Raw genomic sequence first — 21,271 nt, forward strand, 5'->3', positions numbered from 1 at the left:
TGGATTGATGAATGATTGAATTGAATTTGGATTGTGTTGATGGTGGACACAGTTGTGTTGGTTGTTCATGTTGAGTGATGTGTGTACCGACATGATGATTTGTAACGTGGTGTGAATGAACGGTGTACATGTGGATGTATAGAGTGAATGTGTATGTTTGGGTGATTAGGGAGATGTGTATGACGAAGTGTAGTTTGGATTAGTGTGTGTGATGCAGCACAGACGAGGTTGATTGTGTCCTCGGTAGACTGAGGTGAGACGTGTGTTTGTGTGAATGAGTGAGGGAGCGAGTGATAGAGTTAGTGAGAGAGTGAGTGAGTGAGTGAATGAGTGAGCGAGTGAGCGAGTGAGTGTACGTGTGTGTGTGTGTGTGTGAATATTTGTGTTGAAGATTGTGAGTGTTGATGGAGGAGTTACGAGTTAGTGAATGACTGAGTGTGGATGTTCTGTGATGTGACGAGCTGTGTCGGTTGTAATGTGATAGGTGGTGTTGGTGTTTAGTTGTATGTATGTGGGTGTATTGGTGATATGTAATTGGTGGTGTGTTTTGTATTTTGCAGGTTACGTGTGCACGAGTGTTGAATGTGTGATGAGATGGTTGATTGTGTTTTAGAATTGTGAGTATGTGTGTTGTTTGTGTTGGTTGTGTTGGTGGTGGTATTGAAGTGTGAAGTGATGTGTTATTGTGCGAGCGCACGTCCGGCGATAGCTCAGTTGGTAGAGCGGAGGACTGTAGATTGGTGCAGTGGTCCTTAGGTCGGTGGTTCGAATCCGCCTCGCCGGAGATGGTGGGCTTTTGGTCCGACATCACTCGATGCACCACACCGACCAGTCAATCACGAGCCACACTGTGTCGTTGGTCGCCTCACCACAATGAATCGAATCGCCAGCGACCAGCACATCACCAACGTGTCTGAGCGTGCACTCACCACCCACTCATGGTGTGCGAAGATCAGGCAGCCGACTGGTCGTCTGCGTCGTCTGGACAATCAGTACCCTGTCTTGCTGATCATCGCATCACACTCCACTATTGCCCATCCATTATGTCGCATCACACCGATCGTCCACTACACGTCCCGTGCCTTCATCTACTAGACCGAGTCCGGTTCAATATCTTTGAGGTGGTCAGACGAACACACACCGAGTGATCCATTGAATATCCTAATGAGTGTGTGAGTGAGTTAATGCATGAATGAATGCATGAATGAATGCATGAATGAATGCATGATAGCGTGAAGGGGTGAATGATTGATTAAGAGTGCGACACACCACTGATTGACTCGGTGCTCGCTTGTAAAACACTGAGACTGTGTACAGCAGTGATGCTGAACTGATTCTGACAATGAATACTTGTTTGTGCCTGTGTCTATGATGGTCAGTGTGGATTGTTCTGACGATGATCGTTCGCATGAGTGTAGTCGTTGAAGAGAGATTGGTGTGGGACAGATGGTTGTAGTGTAGTATGAGTGGAGTTGTTTCTGTATGGAGTAGATGTGATTCAGTATGTGGCATAGTTGTGTATGATGGTTTTGAGTGTGTGAGTGTATATATATATATGTGTGTGTGTGTGCTTGTGTGTTTGTGTGTTCGTGGATTGATGAATGATTGAATTGAATTTGGATTGTGTTGATGGTGGACACAGTTGTGTTGGTTGTTCATGTTGAGTGATGTGTGTACCGACATGATGATTTGTAACGTGGTGTGAATGAACGGTGTACATGTGGATGTATAGAGTGAATGTGTATGTTTGGGTGATTAGGGAGATGTGTATGACGAAGTGTAGTTTGGATTAGTGTGTGTGATGCAGCACAGACGAGGTTGATTGTGTCCTCGGTAGACTGAGGTGAGACGTGTGTTTGTGTGAATGAGTGAGGGAGCGAGTGATAGAGTTAGTGAGAGAGTGAGTGAGTGAGTGAGTGAATGAGTGAGCGAGTGAGCGAGTGAGTGTACGTGTGTGTGTGTGTGTGTGTGAATATTTGTGTTGAAGATTGTGAGTGTTGATGGAGGAGTTACGAGTTAGTGAATGACTGAGTGTGGATGTTCTGTGATGTGACGAGCTGTGTCGGTTGTAATGTGATAGGTGGTGTTGGTGTTTAGTTGTATGTATGTGGGTGTATTGGTGATATGTAATTGGTGGTGTGTTTTGTATTTTGCAGGTTACGTGTGCACGAGTGTTGAATGTGTGATGAGATGGTTGATTGTGTTTTAGAATTGTGAGTATGTGTGTTGTTTGTGTTGGTTGTGTTGGTGGTGGTATTGAAGTGTGAAGTGATGTGTTATTGTGCGAGCGCACGTCCGGCGATAGCTCAGTTGGTAGAGCGGAGGACTGTAGATTGGTGCAGTGATCCTTAGGTCGGTGGTTCGAATCCGCCTCGCCGGAGATGGTGGGCTTTTGGTCCGACATCACTCGATTCACCACACCGACCAGTCAATCACGAGCCACACTGTGTCGTTGGTCGCCTCACCACAATGAATCGAATCGCCAGCGACCAGCACATCACCAACGTGTCTGAGCGTGCACTCACCACCCACTCATGGTGTGCGAAGATCAGGCAGCCGACTGGTCGTCTGCGTCGTCTGGACAATCAGTACCCTGTCTTGCTGATCATCGCATCACACTCCACTATTGCCCATCCATTATGTCGCATCACACCGATCGTCCACTACACGTCCCGTGCCTTCATCTACTAGACCGAGTCCGGTTCAATATCTTTGAGGTGGTCAGACGAACACACACCGAGTGATCCATTGAATATCCTAATGAGTGTGTGAGTGAGTTAATGCATGAATGAATGCATGAATGAATGCATGAATGAATGCATGATAGCGTGAAGGGGTGAATGATTGATTAAGAGTGCGACACACCACTGATTGACTCGGTGCTCGCTTGTAAAACACTGAGACTGTGTACAGCAGTGATGCTGAACTGATTCTGACAATGAATACTTGTTTGTGCCTGTGTCTATGATGGTCAGTGTGGATTGTTCTGACGATGATCGTTCGCATGAGTGTAGTCGTTGAAGAGAGATTGGTGTGGGACAGATGGTTGTAGTGTAGTATGAGTGGAGTTGTTTCTGTATGGAGTAGATGTGATTCAGTATGTGGCATAGTTGTGTATGATGGTTTTGAGTGTGTGAGTGTATATATATATATATGTGTGTGTGTGCTTGTGTGTTTGTGTGTTCGTGGATTGATGAATGATTGAATTGAATTTGGATTGTGTTGATGGTGGACACAGTTGTGTTGGTTGTTCATGTTGAGTGATGTGTGTACCGACATGATGATTTGTAACGTGGTGTGAATGAACGGTGTACATGTGGATGTATAGAGTGAATGTGTATGTTTGGGTGATTAGGGAGATGTGTATGACGAAGTGTAGTTTGGATTAGTGTGTGTGATGCAGCACAGACGAGGTTGATTGTGTCCTCGGTAGACTGAGGTGAGACGTGTGTTTGTGTGAATGAGTGAGGAGGAGCGAGTGATAGAGTTAGTGAGAGAGTGAGTGAGTGAGTGAGTGAATGAGTGAGCGAGTGAGCGAGTGAGTGTACGTGTGTGTGTGTGTGTGAATATTTGTGTTGAAGATTGTGAGTGTTGATGGAGGAGTTACGAGTTAGTGAATGACTGAGTGTGGATGTTCTGTGATGTGACGAGCTGTGTCGGTTGTAATGTGATAGGTGGTGTTGGTGTTTAGTTGTATGTATGTGGGTGTATTGGTGATATGTAATTGGTGGTGTGTTTTGTATTTTGCAGGTTACGTGTGCACGAGTGTTGAATGTGTGATGAGATGGTTGATTGTGTTTTAGAATTGTCACGAAGTTGCGCCACCGTACACCATTGTCATCAGTGAGCTGATATCTCACAACAGACCTGGTTGAACTCCACAGGTAACGGCTTCTCACTAGAACTCCAGGAGTTTTCCTGAAGTCAGTCACTAATGAGCAAATGATTATTATTATCAGAATGGGTTTTGTGGAGAGTTTTAAAAATTTCACAGGTTGAAATCATGAATAAAATGAAATAGTGTCCCCCTAAAAAATAGTTTGCATAATTTGTCCAGGCTATTTGTTTCTCTATTCACATCACCATCTCACTCCACCCCACCCCACCTCGAAATCTAATTCCTAACCCCTAACCATCAACTGTAAATCACTATCCTTACTCTTCACACGGAGTTGATCACCTTCATTTAATCCTAATGATTAAGTGAACCCTTTCAATGTCAGTTTAGAACTCATTCAAAGGTTATCCATTCAATGATAGTTTCATTGAAATACTCTTTTTTTAAACTATTAAATAAATACAATCTAAATACTTCTTTTCTTTTCTTTTAAAAAACAATGTTTATTCATGATTTAAAATGTCAAATTCATCACCATCATCATCATTAAAACAACATGTTTGTTTGTTTGTTTTGTTTTGTTTCGTTTAGTTTTAATACAAACCAATTAGATAGATTGAATTACATTCATAGTTGTTTTTAATTAAACTGGAAAATTGAATATGTAATTTATCATTGTAATACTGAATCGTTTTCAAATTACATTATGTATATCTATGTGCATGTATATATATATATATATATATATATGTGTGTTATGTGTATGTGTATGCGTATGTGTATAGGTGTATGTACGTGTGTGTGTATGTATGTGTGTTTATGTGTATGGGTGTGTGTACGTGTATGTGTATGTGTAGATATGTGTGTATCTGTGTTTATGTGTATAGGTGTGTGTACGTGTATGTGTATGTGTATATGTGTGTGCAAGTGTATGTGTATGTGTGTGTATACATGTCTACCTATCTATTTATACTATATACATTATACATATGTATATATGTACTAACAATTGTTTGTTTGTTTGTTTCTTTTGATTTCATCAGTTCATCAGTTTATCAGTATGTTGTAGTTGATGATATGTAAAACCGGTAATATAGAAAACCTAAATTATAGACACATTTATGTATTCATACTTATATGATGGAGATTGTGTTTATGAATAACCACAACAAAAAAAAGAAGAAATGAAAACTTATTAAAGTATCCAAAAAGGGGGTTACTAATTAGATGGTGGTTGGAGGTAGTCAACAGGAAACCCTGGACCCGGGTTTCGTGCTACTTGGCACTCGTCAGCAAGGTGTACCTGTAATCTTGAGGGAACTGGTGCTGACGAGTGCCAACTAGCACGAAACCCGGGTCCAGGGTTTCCTGTTGACTACCTCCAACCACCATCTAATCTCAATACATAGTGCCCGCAGTGTCGAGTCACCCAGACTGGTGGCCACATTGCAACATGATCGATAGCATTCGATCTGCACTAAACAAGGACTAGACAAGCATGACATTGATCACCACCCAGTGATCAATCAATTGTGAGGGGGTTACTAATATTTGAATTCATGAGTCAATTGAAGCTAGACTACTATGGAAAACTTAGAAGCAGTGAATGGCCATTTTGGCGAAGTATAGGACTTCACAACAGTGTGCGTTCACAATTCTGCCTCATGAGATTTGGACCGAGGATTTATTGGTTCTAGCGCGTGAACGTCTAATCTCTAAACCACTGAGTTGGCATCTAACGGTGTTAAAATCTAACTTCATCTAATCCACGACATTGGGCGCCACCATCCACCATTGTCTTCGGTGAGTTACTATCTCACAACTGACCCAGTTGAACTGCACTGGTCACTGCTTCTCACTAGAACTGCAGGATATATCTCTTGAAAGCCGTCACTAATGAGTATATGTTGATTAATGTCCGAAAGGGGTCTTGTGTATATTTTAGTAATTTCAATAGTTGAGATCATGAGTCAAGTGAAGCTAGAACACCATAGAAAACCTGTAAGCACTGGATGGTCGTTTCATCCTACTTTTGGATTCCTCAGTAGTGCTCATCCACGACCATTCCTAGCAAGATTCGAACTCAGGATCTATTGGACTCGTGCGCGAACGCTTAATCTCCAGTGTACTGAGACGGCATTTAGTGGTGTTAATGTCTAACTTAGTTCATTTATCATAAACAGTATGAAGAACATTTTAAAAAATCCCATCACAAATTTATTTAAACGTTTCGTTTTATAAGTTGAAATATGATGTTTGTGCTGATGATTTCGTTCAGAAGAACAATGAAAGCTCCACGACCAAACTATTCAGTTCAGAGAACAAAACTCTATCAAAATCATCCACCTGAGCTATAAATCTTCTCTACCATCTGTGAACAGTTTGTACTTAAACGTATGATTATTTCGTTAAATAAAGTTGATTAATTTAAATTTTCATTATCGGATTGTGGAGATTGTTAAGCTTTTCATTGATATCATGAATTGATTGATGTTAGACCATCATTGAAAACCTGGCGGTGTAGAGGTATACAGTTCACGCGCCGAACCGAAGGACCTGGGTTTAAATCCCACGAGTGAGATCGTGGATGCACACTGCTAAACAGTTCCATACTAAGACAAAATGGCTGTTCAGTGCTTCTAGGTTTTCAATGTTGATCTAACATGATCTCCATCAAAAATAATTTCAATTTTATGATAGAATTCAGGAGTACTGTTTGCTACTCATCTCATTACTTTAGTACTAAAATTTAGATCTTGAAAAACCTGAAAGCACTGGACGACCATTTCGTCCTGTTGGGGTCTATAGATTAAGCGCTCGCTCACGAGACCGATAGATCAGTTAGCAATGAATTTTACTTGTTCTTCCTAATTCAATGACTTCATAGACTGTAAATTCTTAGTTAGAAACCAAAGTTATTTAGTTAGTCAATTGAAATTAACTATATAAGTTATAATTCTATTAAATCATCCTCATTTATGGTATCTAAGGCAACTAATGGAGCATTGATATGCAATTTCATCTATTTTATTTTATTTTTATTTAAACACATAAACTTTGATATAAGGAGGCACCAAATAGATATGCACCACATAAATCATTTGATTTATGTGAGAGCTATGATACTGCCCGGATAACCAAATCGAAGCAGATGGTTTTCTTAGGGGGCCACAGCTGGAACCTACGACCTAAAGGTCTAATCCACAAAACAGTGGAGCAAAGTTAGAAGATACATTCCCATGGTAGCCAGAGACCAACATTAGCTTCACACATCATTTGTTCCTTCAGGAATCCTGGAGTTCATATTCACCATTAGTTTGGAATAAGGGTTTTCCAATTCTCCTAGTTGAATCCTTCGTATCCTTGTGTAACATCCCTAAACCTAAATCATGACCTCATCAAGAAAAAAAAAGCAAACATTTTTAGTTTCACTATTCAGTAGAAACTTTCAACTAAAACAAGATTATTGTTTATATGGGGCGTTTCTGAGAAAACAACAAGAACAATAACCAGTTGTTCTAATTATAAGATGACACAATCCTAAATGATTTACATTCATGATAAACATGAAAATGTGTCATATGGGAATTATAGGTAGACTGATTCATTATGAAATGACTAAAAAGGAGGGTTCCTAGATAGATCATCATTTCGTTATGATTAGTTCATCTATACAGAATGTCTATAGAATTACCCAATTACTTTGTTATGTTTACATTAACAAGTTTAATTTATTCCACCTATACAACATTATAGAACTATTTATCAAAGTAAAATGAATTCCTTTGGGTTTTCATCTGACTAATTTGTCAGTGGTTATTACTCTACCTTAATTCTACATTCAATATGATCTCTCTCATTATACTCTTGTGTTTAATATTGTGAAAGGAATCACAATGGAATGATTGATATATTCATATGTCAAGTTCTAAAGTGATAACGTTTATTAAGAATAGTCTAAATGAAACAATGTTGATAGATACTGACAGATATTTACAACATTGACGGAATCAAGCTCAAGTAAAGGAGGAGGGTTGGGCATGGGGTCAGCAACATTATCCCGTAAAGAAAGAACACAACCTTGCTAGAAAAAACATTAACCAGACTAAACAAATTAAACCATTTAAACTTTGCTCTCTGATTTGAACGATTGTCAATTGGAAGAAATATGACATCTCATGATGAAGTCCAAGATACTTCGGAAGCCATGAATCCAATGTCCCTTCTAACAACCAGAGTGACAATTATTATAGGTATATGGAATGTTCAAACAATGTGATAGAACGAGAAGACTGATCAAATAGCTACAAAAATGAGGAGATACAACTTGACTATGCTCGGAATCAATGAAACCCAATGGACCCAACCTGGACATAAAACGATAGATTTGTAGGAGATGCTGTTGTACTCTGGTCAAAAAGAACAAAATGTTCTACACACTCAGGTAGTTTCTATGATGTTGTTCAAAGAAGCACGTGAAACACTTATAGGATGGGAATCTCATAGATCCATGATTATCAAAGCATCCTTCGAAATAAAGACGGATGGAATCACAATGGAATAACGCATATATTCATGTCAAGCTATAAAATCATAATGTTTGTTGACAATATTCTAGATGACAGATTACTTAATTGAAACAATATTGATAGATAAACTGAGAAATATTATTTCAGTAATACAATCTCAAGTAATCAGACGATGTTCTGTCATGTCATAAAAGTCAACTTCTTCAATTGACTCATGATTTCAATCAGTGAAAATGTCTAAAATCTCCATAAAACCCCTTCTAATAATAATAATCATCTGCTCATTAGTAACTGACTTCAAGAGATACTCCTGGAGTTCTAGTGAGAAGCAGTTACAAGTGGAGTTCAACCAGGTCTGTTGTGAGATATCAGCTCACTGATGACAATGGTGTACGGTGGCACAACTTCGTGGATTGGTTGAAGTTAGACATTAACACCATCGGACGCCGGCCGGCTCAGTGGTTTAGTTAGTTAAGCGCCTGGCGCGAGACCGATAGGTTCTGGGTTCGAATCTCGCGGGGTGCGGGATCGTGGGTGAGCACTGCTGAAGAATCCCATACTAGGACTAAACGGCCGTCCAGTGCTTCCAGGTTTCCCATGGTCGTCTAGCTTCAATTCACTCATGATTCCAACCAGTGAAAATTTCTAAAATCTCCACAGAACCCATTCTGATAGTCAAATTCTTAGTGGTTCAAACGGTAAAACAATCCACAAATATATATCATATAGGCTATTAATCGTTCTGTGTTCATTACTTGTATTATCTACTTAGTTATTTTGCTATATTTCTGTCCTTTTGTACACATCTTTTGAATTTTTCATTGTCGTTAAGCTGTCTAACTAAGCAAAGCTGGAAAGTAGGTGGCAGTGGAATTCAAAACGCGCGTTTCGTCGTATTTGTGACTCGTCAGCTGGATGTACCTGAATTTCAGACTTGTTGATGTTCACTCTGAGACTCGAACTCAGTACCGTTTGCTACAAACGTCATCGTGTTATCCACTTAGCTACTGAGTCCTGATAGCCACTTGCTAGTGCAATTGGATGAAGTTATATTCACCTAGTGTTGTTCTACTTGTATCTTCCTATTGTTATTTAGAACTGCAATTGATCAGTCTCTTGTTGGCATATGTACATCCACTGCTAGCTACTATCTATCTTTGCCTATAATGTTTGTGACCGAAGACAATATCGAGGCAATCCGTACAGGATGCACATATACCAACAAGAGACTGATCAATTACAGTTCTAAATAACAATGGGAAGATACAAGTAAACAAACATCAAGTGAATGTTTTACTAAGTACATCTGGGTGACCTACCTGTTACTGAGAATAACAGTTAATCAGTATTATTATTTAGTTTAATAGTTATTTTTAACTAGTTAATCGCATACATTTAAACATTTCATCATTGAATCAAAAATCAAACCAATGAGAGATATAACCAAAACAAAGAAGTAAACAATGACAAGTTTAAGGTCAACAAGAACTAATCAACATCGAGGTATACAGGATAAGCTATGAACTATATATGAAGAAATTCGAACATTTCACTTCTATTTGAAGTTCATGCTGATGATGTCGTTCAGAAGTATAATGAAAGCTCCAAGATTAAACGATCCAGCCCCCAAATGCCCTACATACGGCCAAGAGTGAGGAGAGTCCTCTCTCTCTCTCCAAATGCTCTCACATGGTCACGCGTATATAGCCTCTGCCATGTAAGTCCTACTCACTGCCTGCTCGTGGCGAGGGTGTTGTTTACGAAATCGAGAGGACGAAAAGAGAATGTCCGTCAGGCACTTTAACCGGGTTGGTGGATACGGAGAGTCCACCTAGGGGAGTCGGTAAACCCTGATTCCAAACCAGTGGTGCACATGGTCTCCAGTATCCTGAAGGAACGAATGAAGTATGAACCTACTGTTTGTGACCGGCTACCATGGGACTGCATCTCCTTACAATGCTCCACTGCCTTATGGATCAGACTTTAGGTCGAAGGCTCCGTGTGTGGCTCCCTAAGAAAACCACTTACTCCGGTCTGGGCACCCGGGCAGTATCACAGCCCTCACACATATAAAATGAGATTTATGTGGTGCATATATATTTGGTGCCTCCTTGTACCAATATTTGTGTTAAAATAAATATGTAATTATCAAGTCACACTGATTATATTGAATTTTTATTTACTAAGGTTATGATGTAATTTGTTGACCACCATTGAAAACCTGGAAGCACTGGACGGCCGTTTCGTCCTATTGTGGGACTCCTCAGCAGTGCGCATCCACGATCCCACTCGAGGGATTCGAACACAGGGCCTTCAGTCTTGCGCGTGAACGCTCAACCTACTAGATCACTGAGCCGGTATCCAATGGTGTTAATGTTTAACCTCAACCAATCCACGAAATCGCGTGACCATCTTCCTTTGCATTGTGGTAGATACCTGTCTCTATCCGACACGAATTAGCTCTAGTGGTCATGGCTTCTCACGAAACGGCTGTGCAGTGCTTTTAGGTTTTCAATGATGGTCTAGCATCAATCGGTTCATGATCTCCATCAAAAACTTGATAATCACAATCCCTATACTGAATATTATACAAAAGTTAATATACTCTGAACAGATATGGAAAGTGGGCACCCACAGTCCCTCTCACGACATTCGAACCCAGAACCTATTAGCTTTGCACACAATCGCTTACCTTCTAGACTACTAAGCCGGCATCAAATGATATTAATGTCTAATATGTCTAATATGAGTATTAGTATTAGTATTGTTAGCAGTATTGGTGTTAGTATTAGTACCATTAGTATTAATACTAGTAGTATTAGTAGTATTATGAACAGTAGTATCGTTAGTATTAGTATTATTAGTAGTATCAGTACTATTAGTATTGGCAGTATCAGTATTATCAATACTATTAGTATTAGTATGATTGTCACTGGTAATAGCATAAGTATTATTACTAGTAGTATTATTAGTACTAGTATTAGTAGTGTGAGCATTGGTATTATCAGTATTAACATTATTCGTATGAGTGTTACTACTATTATTAGCATCGGTATTAGCATTGGTATTGGTATTGATATTACTAGTATCAGTATTATTAGTATTGTTGTAGTGAACAAGAACAAGAGTGGAGATAATCGAATGTATTTGAGCACAAAATTACAGAGCATCTCAATAAAATCTGGGAACCATAAATAGTAAATAGTTCATTTGCAAAATATCATTGTTCATGTATTTTCATACCAATTGCATTGCGTTCCCTTTCTTTCCTTCTCGATCTTCGACTGAAATACATTCTATGGCTGACCACCGTCATATACTACTTGTGTGAATATAAGTAACACCACACTCGTCCCCCTTCCCCTTTAAAGCATTCGTTCTTGCAGTGGTTCTGCTCGCCGTGCTACTTTCTTCTTTTCTGCAGTCCGTGCCACACTCTCCGTCAAAATGTCGAGTCTGCGGCACATTGACCTCCATAGCTCCATCGACCTTCCGGGGCTACAACATCCGACATCCTCCCGGCATCCGGGGCGTTCGACGCCTGAGCTCGAGCGGCCTGCTGAGTCATCTACATCCGACGTCCGCCCAGCATCCTCATTTTCCGCCGCTCCACTCCGTCGACAGCACTCACCACAGCCGACGCAATATCAATTGCGCTCCGTTCCCATTCTTTCCTCATCGATCTTCTACTGAAATACATTCTATGGCTGACCACCGTTATATACTACTTGTGTGCATATAAGTAACTCACATCACAGTATTACTAGTATTAGTAATAGTATTATTATTATTATATAATGAATAATAAATCAAATTAAGTTGTTTACAATGAATGAATTATAAATAGCAAGTAATTTATGTAAACATTGAATTAGATTAAATAATCTTATTTTGTTTTGATGTATTTCATCATAAACAATTACATAATTTAAATGAATGAATGAATGAATGAATGAAACAATTAAGGAATGAATAAGGTAATTTGAATAAAACAACCATTTATACATATTCTCAATGAGAAGTTCATTTATAAACTAAATTAAAACAATTAAAAAGTATTAGATAAGATGTTTAGTTATAGTTTCTAATTCATTGTATAGTATGTCCGGCGCTTTAACTGGATCCCAAACCAATGATGCACATGGGCTCCAGTAACCTGAGGGAACAAATGGCGTATGAACCGGTTATTGATCACCGGCTACCATGGGACTGCATCTCTTTACGATGCTCCACTGCCTTGTGGATCAGACCTTCAGGTCGAAGGCTCGGGTGTGGCCCCCTAAGAAAACCACCTTCTTCGGTTTGGGCACTCAGGCAGTATCACAGCCCTCACACATATCAAATGAGATCTGTGTGGTGCATATATATTTGCTGCCTCCTTGTACTATTATCTATGTGTTAAAATAATTGAATATATACTACTGATATCGACAGTTATATAAGTAGTGTGTCACATTAGTTGAAAATGATATATCTAGAGGTAGAAGGTTAAGAAAACCAAAGAGAAGAGAATGAGAACATAGAGTGATTGATGTAGAAATGAAGGAACAATGAAGTCTAAGACAATTGATCAACATTAGATCATAATTGTAATGTTTTAAGTGTTAATAGTTGAGATTATGAGTTAATTGAAGCTAGACTATCATGGAAAACCTAGAAGCACTGGATGACCGTTTCGTCCTAGTGTAGGAATATTCAGCAGTGTGCATCCACAATCCCGCCTCACGAGATTCGAACTCAGGACCTATTAGTCTCGTATATGAGCGCTTAACCTTTAAATCACTGAACTTACTGGTATCCAACGATGTGAATGTTTAAATTCAATTAATCCACGAACTTTGTGCGACACATTCACTATCGTCCTCAATTAGTTACTATCTCACAACAAACCTGGTTGAACTTCACTGGTCAATGCTTTTAAGAAATGATGAATATTGAAGAACAGATATCAACCAATCACTGATTAGTAAACACCGTTATGCTTGTTTATTCATTTAGTATTGATGAAATTCTGTTAATTAAATTGAATAATAATAATAATATACTTGTCAACTACAAATTACAATATGCATTACTCATATGGAGTTCATTCACACGAGAGTTTAGTCAGGTATAACTAATAATCATAAATAATGGTGAGATAATTAGTATAGGGGTTGTGGAGATTATTAAGTTTTTGATTGAGATCATGAACCGATTGATGTTAGATCACCTTTCGAAACCTGGAAGCACTGGACGGCCGTTCCGTCCTATTGTGGGACTCAGCACTGTGCACCCACGATTCCACTAGCGGGATTCGAACCCAGGGCATTCGGTCTCGCGCGCGAACGCTTAATCTACTGGATCACTGAGCCGGCATCCAATGGTGATAGTGTCCAACATCAACCAATCCACGAAATTGCGCGACCAACTTCCATTGTACTGAGGTAGATTCTTGTCTCAACCCGACATGGATTAGCTCCACTGGTCACGGCCTCACACTAGAACTCCGAGAATTCCCTCACGAAGCTATTCGCTAGCGAGCACATGTTGAGATAATCATATAGAATTAATTGAATTTGGAAATATGAATAATTTTGATTATGATCATATGGTTTAAACGTAAAATAATCATCATTCTTGATCCGGTTACCAATGGGATTAAGGTTAAGAAGTGTTGAAGTGTGTAAAAATGTAGATGGAAATTCTTCTCCAGAATCATGCACCAAAAATTTTTTAATAGTTACTTCATTGTACAATCAAATGGCTATCAAGACTCAGTAGCTAGATGGATAACTTAATGGTGTTTGAAGCGAATGGTATTGAGTTCGAGTCTTAGAGTGAACATCAACAAGTCTGAGATGTAGGTACATTCAACTGACGAGTCACAAATGGGACAAAACGTGCGTTATGGATTCCATACAATGAACTACTGAGCAGTGTACTCATCATTTAACAGGTAGATAAATATTTTATTTGTATTACAACAAGGTTTCATTCGACAGATTTCATGTATTTCATATAAATACAACTATTTTTGCTACAGGCAAAGATGGATGGTGGATGATAGTGGAATTCAAAACACGCTCCACTTCGTCTTATTCAGGACTCGTCAACCCGATGTACCTGCATTAGTGAATTCATGTTCACTCTGCGATTCGAACCCAGTATCGTTCATTTCAAACAATATAGCACTTTCCGTTTAACTAGCCACTATCCATTCATGCTTATAATACTTGTAACTTAAGACAATATCGAGGCAGTTCGCACAGGATACACAGATGTCAATAAGAGACGGATGATCAATTACAATCCTAAAGAGATCTATGGGAAGATACCAGGAAACAACATCAATTGAAAGATCCTTAATGTTCTTTTTTGAAAAAATAGATCTAACTTATGAATTTGTTTTTATTACAGTTTCATTTGGTGTTCAGTTTATTATGGTAATGTAGCAAATCAATTATTGACCAAACTGAATGAATTACGCGCTAAAGATTTCTATACTTCTGATTCAGTATGTAATAATAATGAATTAGAGATACATCATGTAGTTTGGGTTAAAATCCCTTTTCCAATCAGAATAGAAAACATTGACAACATGAGTGAAACAGTGAATGATGCAAATGAGAAATTACAATCGCAAACTTTTCATGATGATATAAATATGATCAATTTACTATCAATGTTATATCATATAATTTTACCAATATCCTATGAATATGAACCAGATCTAATTTATCTATTGAATGGATCTAATAAAATGAAAAATGTAAGTTCTGATTATAAATCATTCTAATAGTTAAGATCATGAGTCATTTGAAGGTGGATGTCCGTTTCATTCTATTGTGAGACTCCACAGCAGTGCGCATTCATGATCTCACCTCGCGCGGTTCGAACCCAGGATCTATCGGTCTGGTGCGCGAACGGGCATCCCGTGAAGCGGGATTGTGGATGCGCACTACTGAGGAGTCCAACAATAGGACGAAACGGCCATCTAGTGCTTCCAAGTTTTTAATAGATGGTCTACCTTTAATTGACTCATGATCTCAACAACTAAAACTACTATAATATCCAAATGAGCCCCTTCTGATTATAAATAATTCGTTAAAGATTGAAAAAAATTACATCGAAGGTTACAAAGTTACAAGAATTTATTGTCAATGAAGATTTTTATGCTGATTTTGTCTTTTAATAATGATTAATAGATGAATGGTTTGACTTAGTTAGTTAGGTGTCAGACTTGTAAATTAAAAGTAGTTTGTTTGAATAAAACCTGTAGAAAGATGATGATATGTAAGCTTGATACCATTCATAGTGAATTGAAGTATCCTTACTATAGTTTGGTTTAAATTATATTTTCTGGTTAGAGTATTTTTTAAGGAATTGAGTCGCTAACCCTATGCCTAACCCTGCTCTTTCATCCGGGCTTGGGACCGACATTGGCCCCAGAAGAGCTCCAAGCAGAGCACCACTGATGAACACAGTGGATCTGATACAGACGTGGAGGTGTGGATCGGTAAAGCAATAACAGCATATCTACAATTGAAGAACATCTGAAACTCAAAACAACTGTCTATCAACCAACACCAAAGTCAGAATTTTCAATACAAATGTCAAAACAGTTCTACTGTATGGGGCGCAAACATGGATAACTACGAAAGCCATCATCCACAACATACAAGTGTCTATTCACAGTTGTCTATGCAAAATATTTCGGATCCGTTGGTCACACACTACACTATTGGCAACAACCTACTGTGAGAGAGAACAAACCACATTCCAGTGGAAGAAGAAATCAGGAAGAGGTGCTGGAAGTGGACAGGACATACATCGAGGAATGCACACAACTGCGTCACAAAACAAGCTATCATCACCTGGAATCCTCAAGGCCAGAGGAGAAGAGGCAAACCAAAGAACACATTCCACCGATAAATAGAGACAGATATGAGAACAATGAACAATAATTGGATAGATGTAGAAAGGAAGGCTGTGAACAGAATGGGTTGGTGAATGCCGGTCGGCGGTCCATGCTCGACTGGGAGTAACAGACGTAAGTAAGTAAGTAAGATTATAGTCTGGAACGGGTTACATGCCTCAATCCTCTGTCGCTTAAAGTACTACTTGAGTCTTAGTGATAACCTGTATAGTGAGTATAACGGAGTTAAATCATATAGGAATAGAGGAAATTACCCAGTAGTGATATTACAGAATGATTGAGAAACATTATGAATTGGTTGGAAGTTGTAAATATAAACCATAAGATACAAGGTCATTCATCTGAAGGGTAAGCATCGGCTACAAGACCTAGAAGTCTTGGGTTCATTACCTGGTTGGTTCAAATCACTGGCACAAATAATGTGTCTCATACTGGAACTAAATAGGCATACAATGATTGTCTATTTAAGGTCTATCCATGATGTAAACTAGAAAAAAATATCAATCATTTCCACATCCCTCCCCCACAGTAACAATCTTCTTCTTCTTCTTCTTCTTTTTTCCATAGGAATTTGTCACATCTGAAAGCTTAGCTCGAATAATTTATTTAATCAATGGATTAGGTATACCAATATTGATTAATGGATCATCCATAAATGAATTATCTTCAAATTATTTAATACAAAGTTTACAAGGAAAGCCAATACCGACTGGATTCAATAAGTTAACACCAACTTCACCATCGTCAAAGTAAGAAAATAATAAAAATCATCTGTTGAATAGTTCAAAGGATATTTCACTGGTTGAAATCATGAGTCAACTGAAGCTAAACCACCATGGAAAACCTGAAAGCACCGGACGGCCGTTTCGTCCTAGTACGAGACTGTTCAGCATTGCGCATCCACAGTCCCACCCCCTGCGAGATTCGAACCCTGGACCTACCAGTCTCACGCCAGGCGCTTAACCAACTATCTCACAACAGACCTGGTTGAAATCCACTGGTAACGGAGTCCCACACTAGGACGAAACGGCCGTTCAGTGCTTCCAGGTTTTCCATGGTGGTCTAGCTTCAATTGACTCATGATTTCAACCGGTGAAATTTCTAAAAAGCTCCATAAAACCCATTCTGACAAAGGATATTTATTTAGGAAGATGTTGTGGAGAATTTTTGAGTTTATTAGTAGTTGTTCTTTTTGATCTGGCATTAGTCAGGGATACCACCTAAAAAACAGGAAATATTATAAGTGTGGAAATGTGAATCTTACTTAGATTAGTGTTTTTTAGCGAGTTAGTTTTTTACGGGATGGGGTTGCTAACCCCATGTCCAACCCCCCTCCTTTATCCGGGCTTGATACCGGCAGTAACCCCCAGAGGGACTATAGGCTGGGTTGAAATATGAACCATTGGATGTTAATTTAGTGGTTTAAAGGTTAAGGACTTGAGTCCGAAAATAAATACTTTGGGTTCAAACACTGGCATCTAGTCCTGCTTCTTTCTCCCTCTCGATTTGTTTGATGGTCATCCTGATTTTTTCGTTTGCTCGTTGCATCACATCTACAGGAAGGTCTGTAGGTGCTGCTTTGATCTCTGATGGGTTCAGTGGGACTGGTTTATTCAAGAGTTCTTCAAACTGTTCCTATGTTCTTGAATCTCAGTGATTGAATGGCTTTCTTTGTCCTCGGTTTGGTTTACTACATTTCCCTGACAGTTTCTTCGTCGTGTCATATTGTTGTTTCATAATTCCTTCTCTTGAGGCTTTTCCCCCTGTCGTTGCTAGCTTGTCGGTTCTAATGCTCCTCTTCCCTTGCTTGTTTGCTTCAGTGTGTTCAGCTTGTGCCTTGACATCTCCTGTTCTTGTGTGACTGTTGTTAATTGCTGTCTTCTGGCTCCTCTTTTCTTGAATCCTACCCAATGTTTCGATAGAGATCCACTCGTTATGGTGATGCTTCTTGAAGCTCAGAACCTCCTGATACGTTGAGGTTAGTGCTTATTTGATCCCTTTCCAACTGTCCTCCATAGTAGTTTCTTATTCTGTGAGTAGATCTTGTAAGGCTTGGGACTTGGTGTTGAGAGTTATCTTGAACTCGTTGAGTTTGTCAGTATGTCGAAGGAAGGCTGTATTGAATTTTTGTAATACTGTTTATCCATTTGTCCAATGCTTCTTTGGCTTCATTTTCATTTTAATCACAGCCAGGTGTTGATTCGAATTTATGTCAGCTCCTCTTCAGGTTCTCACATTTTCCATTGACCTTGTGAATTTTTTACTGATGAAAATATGATCTGTCTGATTTTCCGTAATGTGTTTCGGTGAGACTCATGCAGCTTTGTGTAAGCGTTTGTGTGGGAATATTGTGCCACCTATAACGATTTTGTTTAATGCACATCAACTTCCGAATCCCTCACCATTCTCGTTTCTTTCTTCCGGTCAGTCTATATCACATCCTAATATCTTCATACCCGATGTTGTCCATTCCAATTTTGAAGTCTAGGTCGTCCATCAAGATTGTGAGGTCCTTTCGTGAGCACTTCTTTATGATCGATTGCAGTCTCTCATAAAACTGATCTTTATCGTCGTCACTGCTATCATTGGTAGGTGAAACACATTGGATAACATTCATTGTTATTCCATCCGACTTTGTTTCGAAGAATGCTTTGATGACCATGGATCCATTAGATTCCCATCCTATAAGTGCTTCATGTACTTCTTTGAACAGAATCAGAGCAACTCCCTGAGCGTGTAGAGCATCTTATTCTTCGTGACCAGAGTACAACGGCATCTCTCTGAATCTATCCTTTTCTGTCCAATGGGTTCTACTGTTTCTGAACATAGTCGAGTTGCATCTCCTCATATTGTCTTAACATTCTATGTGTCTATATTAATTGTTGTTTTGGTTGTTAGAAGGGGTATCACCATGAGACGTCGTAATTCTTCTGAATGACGATCATTCAACTAGGAGAGCAGAGTTTAAATGGTTGATTGCTTTCGTATTTCTGCAAGTTTCCACCCTTCTGCAATGTATAGGAGGAAAATTTAAACATCGATCCGTAATGGATATCATCTTGAACTGTTTTGTATTTTCATTTATAAATCTCATTAGTTATCCATTTTCAGTTGATGCTTTTCATAAATACGTTAATTAGTCTTTCATGATATCATAACAGAGACTAACATTTTTTGAAGCATGCGTCGAAGCACCGACCTAAGAATCACTGCACCAATCTACAGTCCTCCGCTATACCAACTGAGCTATCGACGGACTTGAACCGTATTCTGTCATTCTGTACCTCATTATTCATCATCATGATTAAACTAAACTCTCGTTATTTATATAGTTTATACCACGGACTAATCGTAGTTAAGTTTCGAGATGTAATTCCAGGAATTCTATTGAGATGCCATTTATATCTAGTGTAAGACAGTCATTCACTGAATCTAACTAAACATGATCCCGAAATGTCTTTAATTGATTCAAATTTGATATGTACACTATTAGATATTGGCTTGATTGTTTTGTGGTTATGTTCTAGCTGCGAAATCGAAGATTCAGAGTTCGATCCTCAATGAGGTCGTGAATGTGAACTATTGAGTTCTAATACTAGGATGGAACAATGCTTCCTAGTTTTTAATAACTATCTAATTAAAATCAGTTCGTAATGTAAGCTTTGAGAATTCAAGTATCTCAAAACTTCAGTATATATATGTAATTGAATACATTCCATATTTTGTCTACTTTATAGAATGAAACGCATTATTCAGCTTATCATACAACAAAATCATCAGAGATGGAAATGTTTAGGATCTTTTTGGTAAGTTAGAATGTAGATTATTAATTCATTATTCCTTCATTACATTTTGTAGTGACTGATTGAACACCGGGTAGAGACAGGTATCTACCTCTGTACAATGGAAGATGGTAGCGCGATTTTGTGGATTGGTTGAGGTTAAACATTAACACCATTGAATACCGGCTCTGTGATTTAGTAGGTTGAGCGTTCACACGCAAGACTGAAGGCCCTCGGTTCAAATCCCGCGAGCGGTATCTTGGATACGCAATGCTGAGGAGTTCCACAATGGGACGAAACGGCAGTCCAGTGCTTCCAGATTTTCAATGGTGGTCTTAATCAATAACTTACTAAACTCTACAGACCTATACTGACAAAAAACATAAAAGTTAAGTAAACACATTATGGTTACTGATTATATTTTAAGATAGTAGTAAATAGCTGATTAGAAATCAGCATCTCCTCATACTAAGGACCTGTCAACTGTGAAATTCAATAGTGATGTTCTTTCAGAGAGTCAAAATTATATACGTCAAATGACAGAAGTTTATCCATTAGTTTACTACTGAATTACTAATTTGCTCAGCATTCAAGGTATAGTAGTTGAATAATTCAACCTTCAACCATTCGGTCATCAACTCAAACCCAGGTCCTCTTGAATCAGTTTAGCCAATCAAGTAGTTAGTGTGGGAAATTTGTGGAAATTGTTTATTTATTTACATTATGGAGTGAATTCAGTCGAGCAACCACTGAAAATCAGAAAGCACTAGTTAGTTGTTTCTTTCAATTTTAAGATTCAAACTATACAATTCAATAAGCCCTACATACCTCCTGCATTAGTAATTAGTAATTATGCCCTCACTAATGACTAATTTCAAGATGTGATTCTCTTGGCTCTGTGAGAGACTCTATATTCAATGGAGTTCAACTATATCTGGTTTGAGGGAATTACTCACCTATATCGTTGGAATATAGTTACATAATGTCATAGGTTGATTGAAGTTAGACACATTAATCATTGGTAACCGACTTATAGGTCTAAATTTTAAACACTCATTACGGGACTTAAAAGTTCTGGGTTCGATCACTGATGTGGTCGTGCGTCTGCATTGTCACTCATGAGTCCTATACAAGGGTGAAACCGGTGTACTATCTATAATTTATTTACTTGAAGACATAAACATTGGTACACGGGGGGTACTAA

At 38.6% G+C, this 21,271-nt stretch overlaps 1 protein-coding gene across 1 annotated transcript in view; it reads left to right on the plus strand.

Annotated features, from left to right (window-relative positions):
- Positions 1-21,271, plus strand: part of HDAC6_1 (Histone deacetylase 6) — a 198,782-nt gene that overhangs the window by 176,460 nt on the left and 1,051 nt on the right. The window contains exons 10-12 of the mRNA XM_051212729.1: positions 14,767-15,118; positions 16,853-17,034; positions 20,023-20,091. Of these exons, the coding sequence (XP_051068627.1) occupies positions 14,767-15,118; positions 16,853-17,034; positions 20,023-20,091 (603 nt within the window). The remainder of the gene's footprint in view (positions 1-14,766; positions 15,119-16,852; positions 17,035-20,022; positions 20,092-21,271) is intronic.

This window comes from Schistosoma haematobium, chromosome 3, assembly GCF_000699445.3.
Source record: "Schistosoma haematobium chromosome 3, whole genome shotgun sequence".
Taxonomy (NCBI): Eukaryota; Metazoa; Platyhelminthes; class Trematoda; order Strigeidida; family Schistosomatidae; genus Schistosoma; species Schistosoma haematobium.